This window comes from Podarcis erhardii, assembly GCF_964252035.2.
Source record: "Podarcis erhardii genome assembly, chromosome: 6".
Lineage (NCBI taxonomy): Eukaryota > Metazoa > Chordata > Lepidosauria > Squamata > Lacertidae > Podarcis > Podarcis erhardii.
This window is the reverse complement of record NC_138510.1, coordinates 32,567,195-32,584,265: the sequence shown is the minus strand read 5'-3', so window position 1 is coordinate 32,584,265 and position 17,071 is coordinate 32,567,195. Positions and strand designations below refer to the sequence as shown.

Here is a 17,071-nt window from a genome sequence, read left to right as displayed (position 1 = left end):
ACATCCCTCTCCCTTGTTTTCCCTGTTCAGTTTTCTCCAGAGCTTATAAAAGCCAACATTTTCAACACTACGGAACAACTGCATGATTTTCTCAGGTGCAGGCAATCCATTGCATAGCTATTCTGTAGGTTTGGGGCTAGTTATGGGCCTATATGGATTGCTCTTGCCTGATCTGTGTCGTCTCTTTAGAAATCCGCTCTTATCGTTTTTACCATTCCCTTTCCAAAGACTAGTTTATCTGAAAGCCATGTGGATTTATCTGGGGCTAGAGTCTGACAATATTGCTTGCCCCTCTTGCCATGCCAAAGGGCAGGCTAGTGAGTGAGATCCACACAAGGTTTCCTCCCAATGCTGGAGCCATAAAGGGGGGGGTGATGCCAATTCCCTCCGCAGCCCCCAAATTTGTATCTCTGCACTTGCTGAGAGCCAAAACAAACCTCTAATTGACTTGGCTTCTGAAGCTTTTCACCTTGTACGTTCAAGTTCTTCATTCACATAATTAGGTCAAAGACAAATGACATTTATAAATAACCACATTTAATGGAAAAGCACGGTCAGTAACGAGGAACACTGAACAATGCTGAATGTCTGGAATAGCAGGAGTATTTCAGCTTGTTCAATTTTCCACATTTATAGACACCTGCAAACAGATTTTAATTTAGGCAAAAGTAATCATCATTGATCCAGTTAAGAAGACTGTGGATGTCAATTCATATTGGGATGTGGAAAGTCCATTCAAAGTGTTAAAGAGATATTCAGGCTGTGCAAGTGTTGAATATGTTTTGGGGGTAATAGATTTACTCTGAATACTTCTCTTGTTTGAGAAGTAGACCCTACAATGTGCAAATTACACCATAAAATGATCAACATTCCACTCTTACATTAATATGTGAATTACATACAAGATCTAATTGTAAAGGATGAAAAATGGCCATTCAAACTTGAGTGTCCTGTAGCCCGGGACAACTCTGGAGAAAGCAAACTGAAGTCCTTAGGTAGTCTGCAAAGAAATGGTAGAATTTTTATGAACTATCTTCAGTAGTTCTGCTATGAATATATCCCTTTGAGTGCTTATGTTGGACCACTGTATTAAGAAAAATAATTACCACCTCTCACACCTGTCTGTGCATTAAAGATAGTAAGGAGGAGGAAGAAAATAAATACTCCCTATTCACTTCTGTCCCTAATTCCAATTGTCTAGCATAAAACTGAAAGCAGACAGCCTCATTTGCCCTGATACTAGTCCACTCTTTGTGGAAGACATCAGATCTTGGGCTAGGCAGCTCTGTAGCAGTATGACTGTTCTTTTCCTTAAAATTGGGGCACCAGTGTGATAAATGCTACACTGTAAAGGCCACAGATTCCTTTCTTTCTGTAATACATTGCTTGATGCTCTTACCACAAGGCTTAATTAGAGAGTTTTTCAAGCACCTCATGTCCACTTTGCAATAATAGAATCCTACTATTCATAATTATCTTTTAAATATTGTGAAAAGTACAGAAAACCAATGTGCACACATCCAACGAAAAGTCTTCAAATAATGCTGCATTTTGCTCGTTCATAAAGGATGACAATTTGTTGTACCGCACAAAATCATTGATACTGCCTATAGTCCCCAAATGGAGAGGGCTGCAACTGAGATGGGTCTTCTGTAAACTGAGGGCCTGCATTTGAAACACAAAACAAAATTAAGTATTCAATGCTCTGCGGCATGTTAACAGTGGGTATGTCTTCAGATCAAGCATTTATAACTTATTCTACACACTTGTTTTAAGTACCTACTAGTAGACCAAACATAAACCGCAAACACAGACTGAGATTAATCTGTTTCATACCCAGTGCTGTGCAATAGGAGATTTTGAGTATGAAAAGGGGCATGGATTAGCTCCTCAGCACTGTAAAATAACACTGGAGCTGACAGAAAGGAAGCCAGGCCATAGAGCCCACAAAGCATCTAGAGGATCTACGGTGCAGGCTCTATGGCTGGAAACAGGAAGAAGGAAGATCAGACGGGGCAGCAGGATCAAATATGAGTTTAGTGCAGCAATGAACCACCCCTAAAACTTCTGAGTGGGAGGGAAAGCAAGCAGAAGATCTTTTATGTTGAACTTGGCTGCTGCAGCAGCAAGTATGGCAGTAATGGTGGCAATGGGGAACTGGCAGGCCACACCACATGAGGGGTACATGCAACTTACTGGTTGCTCACGTATGCCCTATCAGCTTATAGTAAGGATCTTGAAGGTGGGAATTACGGTCAGGAGGATATAGTGCAGGAGGTTAGTGGAGAAATAGTGGACTTTCAGCTACAAGCTGTATATTTCAGTGGGAAGTTAAATGCACATGGACATTTGCAAGTTGCCAAGGAAACATTCACAGTCCTGATTGTAGGAGTGCAAATATCCAGAGTGTGGGGTCAGGTGGGATTACTATGAGGAATTATAAAATATGCATCAAGCCATTGTGTCCACGATGAATGCGTTGTGTTGACTGGGTTTAATTCATTGACAAGAATTTCTGATCAAATCCCACAGCCCTCTGCATCTCTGGCCATTTCCTCTACTGCCCATTTCTCTTTCTTGACAAGTCAGGTACACAGCATACACAGCCCAGTTGCTTTGGCAGGCATGCATCCTGGGCTGTGAAAGATAGTGGGCAGCTTCTTTTGATGTAGCTTTTCTGATATGTTAATCTTATGATGTTAATCTTAGGGCCAGGAAACAGATCTCACCTGAAGGTGATAATGATCGCTGTCTTCCTGGCCATCCTTCTTATCATGTGTATTGCTTGTTTCTGACCTCAGGGGTTGCCAGATGGCACTCCTTTGTAGTTCTGTTCTTTATTTACCCCAGAAGTGCATGCTTAATTAGTGTTTGTAGTTTAACTTTGTCCCCACGTGGGGTTTGTTGAAATGCTCAGAAGAAATCTGATTGGTTCTTACGAACACTCTGTAAAAAGCTCTTTTGTTAATAAAATGACCTGGGCCGGAGATTATTATACACACTCTTCCCAGAGTCTTGCTGGTTCAAGCCTCTGTATGTATTCTTATTAATCAGAGTTCAATCCTTCCTTTACTTTGAGAACGCCTCACTGATGAAGCAGGTAAGACTCAATGAAATCAACTGGACTACTCCTGGGTAAATCTGCATACTTGGACAATTTAGGCTATTCATACATATCTTTCCAAAGCATCTTTGCTGCTTTGGCTAAACAGATCCCATTACTGATTTTCATAGGCACTACACATGCCATTGTGGGCATCTTCCCATCAACTGTAAGCACAACCACTTATCCCACTGTATCCTCATGAAAGCCTAGGATAAAACCTGAAAAGTTTTTCTTTCTGACCATTTCTGTTGATAACCCAAGCTTTAGTGTAAATCATTAAAAGTTTAACGGTGTGCATAAAGGCAACCACCTCACTGAGAATTAATCCATATATGGTTCAAGAACCATGGTTCTTAATAGTTTGTTTATATCAGTTTTCATTTCCCAATTCTGTGAAGATCTCAAGATATAAATCTTATGGATTAATCCATAATTCATAAGAAAACTCATCTTGTCACACTCCTGGTCTCCCAGATTCCTCAATATTATACCATCTTAATTTCCATAACAAACCATTTGGTTTAAAGATCTTTACATAGTTTAGAATAGCCTTCCCTCAGATAAACAGAATTCAAATGGCTAAACAGCGGAAAGTCTCAAGGAATCATGACTAACACCTTGTGTTGCATCCCAAGCTGTGGTAGGCATCTTACCATTTGGAAACTGTGTAGACGCAAACCTCGTTAATAGAATACCAGCTCCTTCAATTAAAGCCAGAAGAATTCCTCCCATAGCTGCAGACCCAACCATGGCAACTGGCCCATCTGAAAAGAGGTAGAATATGAAAAAGGTTGCTTTTAAAAATATTTTATAATGGTACAGCAGATTATTTCACAAACACTATTGGAAATGTCAGCTATGTGTTATGTGCGCATCTTTGCTAGGAGAATAATTGAGCTAATACAGGAAAGAAATAGCAGTACGGATTGTTTACCAAATAAAAGGCATTCAATGATTCTATTCTTGAGTGAATTTACAACTCAATTTTTTCCCCTCTCAATGCTAAAATTGTCGAAGTTCCTATCTTAGCAATATTGATGCAATCATGTGTTCATTATAAATTCTTACTTTTATAAACAATACAACCCTTACCGCGGAAAGAATGGTCAAGCGCATATGTGCACATAAGACTGTCTAACATTTTTTTAAAGTGACATTAAAATATTTTCAATGAAATATTTCCAATAAACATTCACTCCAAACTGGTGTTCTTACTTCTTGCAGCTAATATAGCTCCGGTTAAGGCACCACTAGTGATGGAATTCCAAGGATCTTCTTTTCCTCTTGCTTTCACCATACTGCAGTCAATCATGGAGAAGAGACCACCCCACACAGCAAAGCTACCTATTTGAAGGGGAAAGATACCTGGGTTCAGAACTGGCAAAAACAGTACTTAACAGCAGTTTCCTTATTTGGGTTTCTGGATATTAGTTTCATGTTCCCAGCAAAGGCAATGGTTACTGTAGATATTCCGCTTATAGCCCACAACAGAAGCAAAGGCAAATTCACGACAAAATCTGCCAATAATTATTCAGGAAGCTGACAATACACAAATGTCTTCATAAGTATAATTCCTAAAAAGATAAAGGACCCCTGACTGGGGTTGCGGCGCTCATCTCGCTTTACTGGCCGAGGGAGCCGACGTTTGTCCATAGACATATAGCCAGCATGACTAAGCTGCTTCTGGCGAAACCAGAGCAGAATACAGAAACACCGTTTACCTTCCCGTTGGAGTGGTAGCTATTTATCTACTTGCACTTTGATGTGCTTTCGAACTGCTAGGTTGGCAGGAGCAGGGACCAAACAACAGGAGCTCACCCCGTTGCGGGGATTCGAACTGCCAACCTTCCGACCGGCAAGCCCAAGGCTCAGTGGTTTACACCACAGCGCCACCCGCGTCCCATAATTCCTATCACGTTAACTAAAATTCCTGAAATAACAATAAAGCCTCTCACTATTCAGATTCTCCTTTCCTAACAGATTCTATTCACTGCACTCTACAACTGAATCTACTGGCCGCCACCAGTCATTTCCCATCAACAGTTCAAAGCTCTGGAGTACTATATTATGTGCAAGTCCTCAATCTGCTTAGAAATATTAATAAAATGCAATTAGTATGTGAAAAACCAGGCACTTCAAAACAAAATCAGTTGAAACAAGACAATTGTTTTATTTGGCTGCCTGCCCAGTGGCAGGAGAACAGGAGCAAATGCCTGATGTTGGCTGTGCTTGCACATTGCACTAAACCACAGTTTGGCATGACATGCATGAGTTACGAGACGTTGATTTTTAAAAACAAACAAACATGAGAAAAGGCACCCTGCTCATTTTCAGAAAAGCACCAAGTAGATATTTTGGTCAGGGCCACAATCCCACACACATCCTTAAAATGTGTGCAGGTGCCTCTGATTTCCATAGATTCTACGTACAATTACCTGTGCACATTAGATTCTTTCATTTTAAAAAATGGAAGCATAACCCTGAACAAGTCTCATCCGCACTTTTTCCAGACCGTGCAACAGTACATATTATTAAGTACCTCATAAAGTTGGAGAACAAGCTATGTAAAGCCCAAGATAGGCTTACAGAGCTAAAAACTGGTATTGGATATGGGTTGTGTTTTCAAAAAGGGAAATGTTAAGAGGTAGCAGTGAGGGGAAACATAGAAAGCAGAAAACAACATAGTCCATAAGAAACCAGTTGTATGAATCAATACGCATGTGCTCTTGAAACAGAAATGTTTCATCATCACATTCATTTCAGAATGATTATGTACTGAAGGTAAACTAATGGAAGTGAGAACTGTTACCAATATCCCTTTAAAAACAGAATAGAAAAAGATTATGTAAATAGTGCAATTACCTCCCAACTGTGGTGCTCTGGTTTTAATAGCTGTCAAACTACCCCGCAACCGATAATTTACACCCTGCAACAGATAAAAGAACGAAATTGGAACAATTTCAATAGTTGAAGCTCTTCACATACTGAATTTAGGATGCATTTAGCCTGAAAACAACACACTTCATATTTTGCTTGCTGCAAGTTGCATGTTTTGTCAGTAAATAGGGTTGTTGGTTGTTGTTGTTTTTTTTAAAAAAACCCCTGTTTTTATTTGCATATTGGTGTCATCTTCTGAGCTAAGCTCAAGAGGTTCTAAGCATCTAATTTTCTCTCTCATGGAAGGCCCTTCTATGCCTGATTCTGCCACATCCTGAAATAGACCTTGATAGAGTTGTCTCCGTTTAAAAAAAATAAGTGCATTAATTTTCACTATCACTAAAATAAATATCATCATAAACCTTACCCACAATAAATCATTTTAACTCACCACTGGAGAATTTCTGAATCCTTTGACAGCTTGAAAGATGCCACCGCCAATGGCTCCCATTGTGAAAGCGCCACCGCAGTCGTCCACTATTCTCCAAGGGCTAAATGAAAGAACACATACATTAATATACTCAGTCACGCAAACATCACAGCATAGTAAAACAAACAAATGGATCACTTCATTATTTTATAACCTTATTCACTAAACCTAAAAAAGATTATCTACCTAAAAGACTGTCTCACCTCTTGCATATTCAAGAGATCACTGCGCTCTGCAGGAGAGGGCCTACTGCAGATTACATCTCATCAAGGCATCTGTTCTGTATAATGTCATAATTGGCCATTTCGTGTGGCAGTGCCCACCATTTACAATACTTTCCCATTACATATCAGGCAGGCGCTGTCTCTATTGTCTTTTTGGCACCTACTGAAGACTCTTCTTTTTCCACAATCCTTTTAAGTGGAGATCCCCCCCCACCAGGTCTGGTTTTAAACATTGATGTTATTATTGCTAATTGCTTTGTTATGTTTCATAGGAAGCTATTCATAAATGGAAATAAATGAAGGAAGGACATATGACATTGTAAAAGTATAACAGCAATTTCCCATTAACTATATAATCAAAATCTCTCCTCCGTTTTTTGCCATTGCAGAAAATTATTGGGTCTGGAACACTTAAGCTTTAAACTATACTTCAGAGCTCAACAACCAGTTTGGACTCATCTGTAAACTAGAGAAGCTCCTGTGGGCACAACACACCACGAAGCAGACATATGTATTATACTGGCTATAATTTCAGGACTATTTTTTTCCAAGAGGGGGGAAACCTGTGGGTGCCAGGGAAGGTCTTTGAAGGTGATGTCTGTCTGCGCACCCTGTGTCTCTCCAATTCTCCATCCACTATGGTCCGTCCGTCCCATTCATTAACACAGGTCAGAACTGATGACTTGCAGAGGTTTCCCTTCTTCCATTGCTCCAAGCACTTCAATTGTCCCCCTTCCATTCTCCTTCTCTCCCCTCCAATACTAGGTCAAAGGCTGCATGCTCCTCATGAATGATTTACAAATGCAAGCCATCTCCCCACCCCAACCCATGTACAGTGAATCTAGCAACCTCATCCATAAAGTGCTGGCAAGGTGTGCGCTGTTCTGCAGTATTATATTTTTTGTTTGCATAATCCTACAATGTCTTTTTAATCTTATAAAGCAAAAGTGTACACTCAGCATCTCTTAAACCAACCCGCTTTTAAGTGTAAGCTGAGCATGCACCATGTTGCTGAAGAATACACATAATGCACTGGTGGTATCAGCCCAGCAATTTCCTACAAAGCCTCAGCAAATTGGAAGCAACATGGGTGAAGGACGCACGAGAAACTGGCCAGTATTGCCCCCATGGACCTGCAGAGCACCTTCTCTTATAGCCAGTTATAAACCCGAGTTGCCACATGGGAGATTAAAAGGGCACTCCGAGGAGCTTCCGGTTTAGCAAAAAGACGCCCTCCTTTCTGCAATTGCGTTCCGCCAAAGGACAAGATGGACCTGCCCATTTTGCCCGGGCACAGGGAGCTTCAGCCCATCCCGCGTCTCTGGGATCCCTTGGGATCGGGTACTTCATCCACCCGCCAGGGAGCTGGCCAAGGCAGAAGCAAGGCGCTCCCCGCCGCCCCGGCCAAGAGAGGCTTCCCCGGCCCCTGCAACCGGTCAGGCGGCGGCGGCGGCTGACCCACTCGCGGCTCCCCAAGGTCACTTGCCCGCCGCCGGTCCCGAAGAAAGGGAGGCTAAGCAAGTCTGCCAGCCCTGCCTGCTAAGGACCACACCCGCCGCCCCTCCGTCTCGCTCTTCGTCTCTCCCGGGAGAAGCGGGAGGCGGAAATGCGGCTCCTCACCAAGGCTCGCGCGCGTACTCCTCCATCTTGGCTCCCGGCTTCCGTACCTCACGCGCTCGCTCAGCCGGCTGCCGGCATGCGAGTCACGTGGGCTCCGCACCTCCGCTTCCCCGCGAGACTCCTCTGAGCAAGGCCATTGGTCGTCCGGCTTCCAGGAGCCGAGCCAATAGGAATGAGGAGAAGGGGGGGGGAAGAGAGCGACACACTGTAGAATGATACGTATCTAGACAGCATCTTAAAAAGCAGAGACATCACTTTGCCAACAAAGGTCCCTATAGTTAAAGCTCTGGTTTTCCCAGTAGTGATGTATGGAAGTGAGAGCTGGAGCATCAAGAAGGCTGATCGCCAAAGAATGGATGCTTTTGAATTATGGTGCCGGAGGAGACTCTTGAGAGTCCATTCCTATCCCTTCTTAAGGAAATCAGCCCTGAGTGCTCACTGGAAGGACAGATAGTGAAGCTGAGGCTCCAATACTTTGGCCACCTCATGAGAAGAGAAGACTCCCTGGAAAAGACCCTGATGTTGGGAAAGATGGAGGGCACAAGGAGAAGGGGATGACAGGGGAAGAGATGGTTGGACAGTGTTATAGAAGCTACAAACATGAGTCTGACCAAACTGCGGGAGGCAGTGGAAGACAGGAGTGCCTGGCGTGCTCTGGTCCATGGGGTCATGAAGAGTCGGACACGGCTAAACAACAACAAATTAACATTTGGTGAAGGACGCGGGCTGGGGGGCGGGAACGGTCATAATTCTGGCAAGTGTGGTGTCTCTCACGTATGTGGTACACCAAGAGAGTAACTTTCTGTACTTTGCAGAGTGGGACACTAGTCCGATTTGAGAGCAAGAGTGCCGATTATGTCTGCGAAAGAGCGTGACTCTACCTTTATATCTCTATGTTTACAAACGAGGAGCGCCTCCTGAAGAGACGGCAAAGTGGGGGCGAGAGGCTAACACGGAGTCTCTTTTGAAATTCCGCCATAGAACTAGAAATAGTATTTCTTCCTTGGTTTTCCACTTGCTCTTCCAAAGCAAAAGACAGAGAAGTCTCCGACGGTGGAGATGCTGCGGCAGAACAACTCTGAGTCAATGTCGGCAGTTTTTTATGGGGAGTTCATTTCGTGCGCCGCTTTAAATATTCAAAAAGCAACAAATGATGTTTTACTAACGCATTTATTATGACATAAACCTTCCTGGATTACAGCCTATTTCATCAGATGTAGGAAGATATATCCTGAGTATCTGGCGCCCAAATACATGGGGCGGGTTAGTGTAGAAAGTGAGGTGGTGCGGGAGGAGGGAGGGAAGGAAGAAAAGCACAAACAGGAGTACCGTAATTACGTGGCAATTCACGAAACAGTTGAGTGAAAAAGCAATGTTAAAACAAAGCAAAACAAAAAAATACTTTGAGATCCAAACCAGGTATCCTCAAATGATCATAAAAAGCTGTGGATGGGGTCCAGTGGGTTTCTGTTTGCTTCTTTTTTCAGAAGAAAAAATAAAATAACAATAATAAAAACAAAAAATAACAAAAGCCGCCAGCAGATGGGGCACATAGTTTGTATTGCTTCTGGGCTCGTCCACACTGGAATTTAATGAGTGTTTGCAGCTGTTTGCTTTTCCGTTTAATTTGTGTAGCCTACAAAGTGTTGGTGCTGACCTTTAAAGCCCTAAATGGCCTCGGTCCAGTATATCTGAAGGAGCGTCTCCTCCCCCATCGTTCTGCCGGACACTGAGGTCCAGCTCCGAGGGCCTTCTGGCGGTTCCCTCACTGCGAGAGGCCAAGTTACAGGGAACCAGGCAGAGGGCCTTCTCGGTAGTGGCGCTCCCCCTGTGGAACACCCTCCCATCAGATGTCAAAGCGATAAACAACTACCTGACATTCAGAAGACATCTGAAGGCAGCCCTGTTCAGGGAAGTTTTTAATATGTGACATTTTAGTGTATTTTTCATCTCTGTTGGAAGCCGCCCAGAGTGGCTGGGGAAACCCAGCCAGATGGGCAGGGTACAAATAATAAATTATTATTATTATTATTATTATACCTCAAGCAACACCAGCACCAGTGTTGACGCTTTGCTCCTAAAAAATCAGGATTACTCAAAACAGGGATAATCTGATAAGGAGGGGGGAAATCAGGCTCTAAACTGTTCTACTATGGATTGCAGGCTATTTGTTTTGGTGTTTTGAGTTGGTGGTTTAGTTGTCACTTTCTGCTACTCCTGTTTCTGTGCCCACTCAATGCTTTCATTTCTTTTCCAGCTTTGCTCATAACTATCTCCAGTATGTTCCTGATTGGAGGATTTTTATTTTTTTATTCCTCCGATTTGCACAAAACCAGAAAACTGCACAAGCAAACCACAAAGTCCTACACCAAAAATATTGAGCAGCAATCTGAAAGCGAGTGCTGAGAATTTACAGTTAATTTCTTTTTCACTGGTCAGGAGCTTAGCCTTTTGGTGCCTAAGATTTGCAGAAAACTGGAAAACTGCAAAAGCAAATTTACCAGAAGGGAGAAGTAAGCAGAACTCCATGAGCACTGGATGGGAGAGGCTGAACCAAGAGGTCAGGAACCGTAGCTGGCTGCTGCTTTATACCCAAGCTTACTGAAACTATGAGAGGAGCAAGGAGAGACACTCTTGCGGTGTAATTTTGTGTGCCTGCTCCATTGAAGGCTTCAGGTGTAAATATGAGTAAAATAACCATATTTATCTGTGATTCTTGCACTGCAGGGTCTTGAACTAGATGACCCCTGGGGTCTCTTCCCGCTCTATAGTTCTATGATTTTATAATTCCTTTGTAAATCTAAATAACAAATGTAATGAGCCAGATTCAACTACCAGGTCCCAAGAGCCTCAGAATGCAGAAACAGATTGGATGGATGATCTGCAGTTGTGATTGGTGGGGGAGGACAGTGGCATTAACCTAACCTCCCATCTCCTGCATCACTGAAGCTTACTGGTAGCAAAAGGGGCCAAGCAGTGCAAGGTCAGTACAGTGGAAACACACCAGTGGTTCCAGACTGATTCTACTGGTGTGTCAGCACCACACCAGTCTTGCCGCTGTCTTGCCCCTCTTCCTACTGGTATCCTGCACTGATGCCTGTGACAGGAGGTCAGGTACCGTAAGTGCCACTGCTCCACTCCCTTGACCACTACTGCAGATCATCCAAACCATTTCTGTGTTCTGAGGCAGTAGGAGAAGATGCAACTGTCACACCTTCTTCATTGTACACCCTCTCCTCTTGCTTGCTGTAGTAGCAAAGTAGGACTCCAGTTTTGTTCCACAGCAGCAGGCAAAACAGGAAGACAAGCAAAGGAAACTCTGGGGAAATGGGACAGGAAGGGGACCTTTTGCTTTTAAATGGCGTATGAGGAACCTGTGGCCATCCAGATGTTGTTGGACTCCAAATTCTTTCAACCCTACTGAAATATACTCAGAGTCGCAAAGTGATTTCATGCTCTTTATTCAGCTCATAGTGGTGAGGAGGAATGAATGTCCCCTCAAGTATCTGCTTTATATACATTATTTACACAATGGGCTGCACATGATTGGCTAATTCCGGAATTCTACTGTAAGCCAATCAGGTTGTGGATTCACTTCAATCTGGAGCATGATTGGGTGGTTCCTGCCAACCAATCATACTGCTGCATTGTTCTAGGACCAATCAGATTGCTGCATTCTGAATCCTATTGTTCTAGGACCAATCAGACTGCTGCCTTTTGGATCCTATTGTTCTAGGACCAATCAGACTGCTGCAGTTTGGGTCCTATTCGACTCAGTACATAACACCCCTCCCCTCTAAGTTCCAGTCCTGCCCGGGAGGTCGCATTCATAGTCCTCAAGGTACGCTGGCGGCCTACGTGTGCGTTGTGGCCTGGGGTGTTCCCTCGTCCGGGGTTCAGGTTCTGGCTCGTGTTCCAAGGATGCTGGCTGTGATGGGGCTGTTTGGTCTGGTGCAACCGACTCGCTCAGTCGTGGTTCTGGTTCCGGTGTCCTTTCGGCCTCACGGGTCCTCTCTGTATTTACTGATTCTGCCTCTCCTGCTGGCCCCTGCTGCTCTATGAGCCTCACTGCCCCACTGTTCCCTTGGGACTCCTCTGACCCGTCCTCCTCCTCCTGGTTTTCTCCCGGGAATCGTCGGCGTATCTGGTCGCAGTGGCGGCGCCAGCATTGCCCCCCATCTGTTAGCACCTCGTACGACACGGGGCCAGTGACTCTGGTGACTGTGGCGGGTACCCATGCAGGGCCTGCCCCAAAATTCTTTGCGTACACTGGGTCCTGGGCCTCAAAGGTCCGGGGGTTCCAGCCTTCCCCCACCACTACCTCATCCTGAGCTCTATCGGGGTGAAGGCGGTCCAATCTGATTGCAAGGCGCCGACCCATTAGTAGTTCAGCGGGGCTCCGGCCAGTCGTTGAGCTGGGGGTGCTGTGCTGTGCTAGGAGGAATGTGGCAAGGCGGTACTCCCAATCCCCTTGTGTCATGCGGCGAAGGGTGTCCTTGGTGGTCCGCACCATGCGTTCTGCTTGGCCATTGGTGGCAGGGTGGAATGGCGCCGAACGGATGTGGCGGATGGCGTTCTGCGCTGTGAAGGTTTGGAATTCTCCTGACGTAAATGCAGTCCCGTTGTCTGAGACGAGAGTGTCAGGGAGCCCGTGGGTTGCAAACAGCTTACGTAGTACCCGGATGGCTGCAGACGTAGAAGTGGATGGTACCAGTGCGACTTCCAGCCATTTGGTGTAGGAGTCCACCACTATGAAGAATGTTTTCCCCTGAAAGGGGCCAGCGAAGTCCACATGCAGGCGTGACCATGGTGCTCGGGCGGACTCCCAGGACTGGACTGGGGCCCTTGGGGGATCTGGGCGGGATTCTTGGCAGGCCTGGCAGTGTTTGACCCAGGCCTCTATCTCTCCGTCGATCCCCGGCCACCACACATAACTCCTGGCCAGGGCCTTCATTCTTACTACCCCTGGGTGTGTCTCGTGTAGGGCTGTGAGGACCCTTTTGCGGAGGGGCTGGGGAACAACGACCCTGCTTCCCCATAACAGGCACCCCTTGTGGGCCGACAGTTCATGTTTGCGGGTTGTGTAGCCGGCGAATTCTGGCCCAGGGCTGCTGCTGGGCCATCCCCTCCACACCCAGTCCAGGACCCGGGAGATGACCCTATCTTTCTTGGAATGGTGTGCAACTTCTTGTGCCTGAATAGGGCGGTCGGGAAGCAGCTCCAGGCTCATAACCTCTTGTGCTGGTGCTGGGTCGGGGCCTGTTTCCGGTAGTGGTAGCCTGCTGAGGGCGTCCGCATGGCCCATCGCCTTCCCAGGGCGGTGAATCAGTGCATACTGGTAGCTGGCAAGGAAAATTGACCACCTGAGGACACGAGGAGACAGCACTTGGGGGGTCTGCTTTTCGGGGGCAAACAAGCCAAGCAACGGTTTGTGGTCAGTCACCACGGTGAAGGGCCGCCCGTACAAGAAATCATGGAATTTTTTAACTCCCTTCACGATTGCCAGACCCTCCTTGTCGATTTGTGAGTAGTTCCGCTCGGTTGCGTTGAGTGTCTGGGAAAAGTATGCCACCGGTACCTCTCTTCCATCTGGGAGTTGGTGTCCCAGGACAGCGCCAATGCCATAGGGCGAGGCGTCGCATGCTAGCACCACCGGCAGCCTCTCGTCGAAGTGTGCCAAGACCGAGTTTGAGACAAGCAAGTCCTTGACTGCCTGGAATGCGGCCTCCTGGCGCTGGCCCCACACCCAAGGGGCCCGCTTGTCCAGGAGCCTGTGTAGGGGCTCCGCTACCGCCGCCTTGTGGGGAAGGAAGGAATGGTAAAAGTTCAATAGTCCCAAGAAGGCCTGCAGTTCAGTCTTGTTCTTGGGCGCTGGGGCATCACAAATGGCCCGTACCTTGTCCCCAGTCGGGTGGACCCCTTCTGCGTCCACCATAAATCCCAGAAAGTCCACCTGGGGCACTCCAAGTAGACATTTTTCCCGCTTCACCTTGAGGCCCGCTGTCTGGAAACGGTGCAGAACGGTGCGGAGGCGGTCCTCAAACTCCTCTGGTGTGGGCCCGGCAATCAACACATCATCGAAGAAGGGGGTGACGCCAGGAATCCCTTTAAGAAGAGAGTCCATTAGATTCTGGAAGATGCCTGGCGCCACGCTGACACCGAATTGCAGCCGCTTTACCCTGAATGCTCCTCTGTGCGTCACAATTGTCTGTGCCTCTGCTGTGGCCTCATCTACTGGCAGCTGTTGATATGCTTGGGCCAAGTCCAGCTTGCCAAAAATTTTCGACCCAGCCAGGGTGGCAAGGACATGGCTGACCACTGGCACTGGGTATGCATGGGCCATGAGGGCCTTGTTTATGGTACATTTGTAGTCTGCGCAGATGCGGACTGAACCATTAGGCTTGACAGGTGTGACGATTGGGGTTTCCCAGGGGGCATTAGGCACCGGTTCCAACACTCCTTGCTCCATGAGCCGGTCCAATTCCTCGTCGATACGGGGTTTCAGGGCGAACGGGACCCGGCGGGCCTTGAGCCTGACCGGTCGTACTGCGGGGTCAAGCTGTAGAGCAATGGGGGGGCCCGTATACTGTCCCAATTTCCCGTCGAAAACCCCCGGAAATTCCTTGCATATGGCATCCACGTCCACTTGTAAGCTAGTGTGGTTCACCCTAGTGACAGCTAGCCCCAGTGGTCCAAACCATGCCAATCCCAGTAGGCTAATGTAGGGGCCCTTGACCACAAGTAAGTCCAGTTGCCGCGTCCGCCCTCGGTATTGCACCCTGAAGGTCCCCACCCCCATTGTGGGGACCTTGCGTTTCTGGAAGTCCCGGAGGGTGAATGGGGCCGGCCTGAGTTTGGGACCCCCAGTAGGACACAGTTTCCTTAAGGTCCTTGCCGAGATTATGGATAGAGTTGAACCCGTGTCAAGCTCCATGCGGCATGGGGCCCCCTCTATCTTTACCTCTACATAAATTTTCTCTACATTGGGGTGGGGCAACTGGTATACCTGAAAGTCCGTGAGCTCCGTCGAGTTGCCTTGGTGCGTTGGGCCCCGGGACCTGGGGTTCTTGGATTGGTCATCTGATGCCTGGCGTCGGGTGGGCCGAGCCCGACACACCCGGGCGATGTGTCCCACTTTTCTGCACTGCCTGCACTCTGCGTTGCGGAAACGGCAGGTCCTCCTCTCGTGACTTTCACCACAGCTTGCGCAGTTCCCTCCTTCTCGTCGAGGCAGCTGTGGTATGTGGGCTGCTTGAGTGCGCTGCTGTACTCGGTGCACCTCCTCCCTGTCAGATCCTGAGTCGTCGGTGAGGTCTTCGTGGTGGACCCTCGGTTGGGATGGCTGGCTCGGCCGTGCCTCTTGCGTCGACCTCTCGGCAGCTTCCGTTGCCAGGGCCTCCTCCAGAGCGACCTGGAACGTTAGGTTCTTCTTAGCGTAGAGGCGTCGTTGCAGCTTCTCATCCCTCAGGCCACCGACGAGGCGGTCACGAAGCATGTTCTCCAGCTCTGAGAAGTTGCAGAACCGGGCGGCTTGGCGGAGAGAGGTCACAAACCCAGTTATGGTTTCCCCAGGGGCTTGCCGCTTTGCGTAGAAGGCATTTCGACGAGCCACCACTGAGGGCTGTGGCGAAAAGTGCCCCTTCAGCTGTTCCATTATTGTTTTGTATGGAACAGTAGCAACGTCTTCAGGCGCAAGGAGAGCCCGGGCGATTTCAAATGTCTCCTCTCCGCAAACGCTGAAGAATATTGCCCTCTTCTTGGCGTCTTCCTCATCGGTGACCCCTTTGGCTTCTAGGAGGAAGGCGAAACGGGAGGCGTACGCTTCCCAGTCTCCAGATGCTGGGTTGAACGGTGTGAAGCTGCTGTCAGTGGCCATTCTGAGTTCCTTGGGTCCCGGAGCTGAAGCCTGGATACACGGTGCGAGGCAGCGGTGCGGCAGGTGGCGGTGCTGCGGTGCTGTGTGTGGCAGTCAGCTCAGCGGGATCCCATCCTCGTCGCCAGTGAAATATACTCAGAGTCGCAAAGTGATTTCATGCTCTTTATTCAGCTCATAGTGGTGAGGAGGAATGAATGTCCCCTCAAGTATCTGCTTTATATACATTATTTACACAATGGGCTGCACATGATTGGCTAATTCCGGAATTCTACTGTAAGCCAATCAGGTTGTGGATTCACTTCAATCTGGAGCATGATTGGGTGGTTCCTGCCAACCAATCATACTGCTGCATTGTTCTAGGACCAATCAGATTGCTGCATTCTGAATCCTATTGTTCTAGGACCAATCAGACTGCTGCCTTTTGGATCCTATTGTTCTAGGACCAATCAGACTGCTGCAGTTTGGGTCCTATTCGACTCAGTACATAACACCTACCCAGCATGGCCAAAGGTCAGAGAGGGTGGGACCTGCAGTCTTAACAAGATCAGGAGGGTCACAAGTTCCCTATCCCTGATTTAAAGGCATAGGCACCTTAGGTTAGCTTAAGGCCCAGCAACCTGCAGGGTAGAAGAGATGCACCATTTAATTTGCTCTTCATCTCACCAGATCAGAAAACCATATCAAAATACGTTTGACAATGTGAATTAAACCATGTTCAAAGGAAGACTGAATGATCTAATTTGTATTTTCACATGCACATAGTGACAATGTGCTAGAAATGTGTAATCTAATATTACAGCCTAATCTGTGTGCTTGGTTGGAGTATGTGTGTGCTTTGCAGTGCTTTGAAAGTGTGCCATACCATACATAGCAGAGAA

The 17,071-nt window shown here is 46.9% G+C and overlaps 1 protein-coding gene and 1 long non-coding RNA gene across 2 annotated transcripts; one reads left to right on the top strand and one right to left on the bottom strand.

Annotated features, from left to right (window-relative positions):
• Positions 1-515: 515 nt before the first annotated feature.
• On the bottom strand, positions 516-8,464 carry TIMM17A (translocase of inner mitochondrial membrane 17A). Its single transcript, XM_081867056.1, has 6 exons — positions 8,318-8,464; positions 6,435-6,534; positions 5,969-6,032; positions 4,322-4,450; positions 3,760-3,870; positions 516-1,665 (listed from the first exon to the last, which is right to left on the bottom strand). The coding sequence occupies exons 1-6, from the start codon at positions 8,341-8,343 to the stop codon at positions 1,595-1,597; spliced, it is 501 nt and encodes a 166-aa protein (XP_081723182.1). The 5' UTR covers positions 8,344-8,464; the 3' UTR covers positions 516-1,594.
• Positions 1,677-3,852, top strand: LOC309344559. The gene is made up of 2 exons (XR_014157767.1): positions 1,677-2,391; positions 3,101-3,852. It is a non-coding gene; the product is annotated as an uncharacterized lncRNA (long non-coding RNA).
• Positions 8,465-17,071: the final 8,607 nt, after the last annotated feature.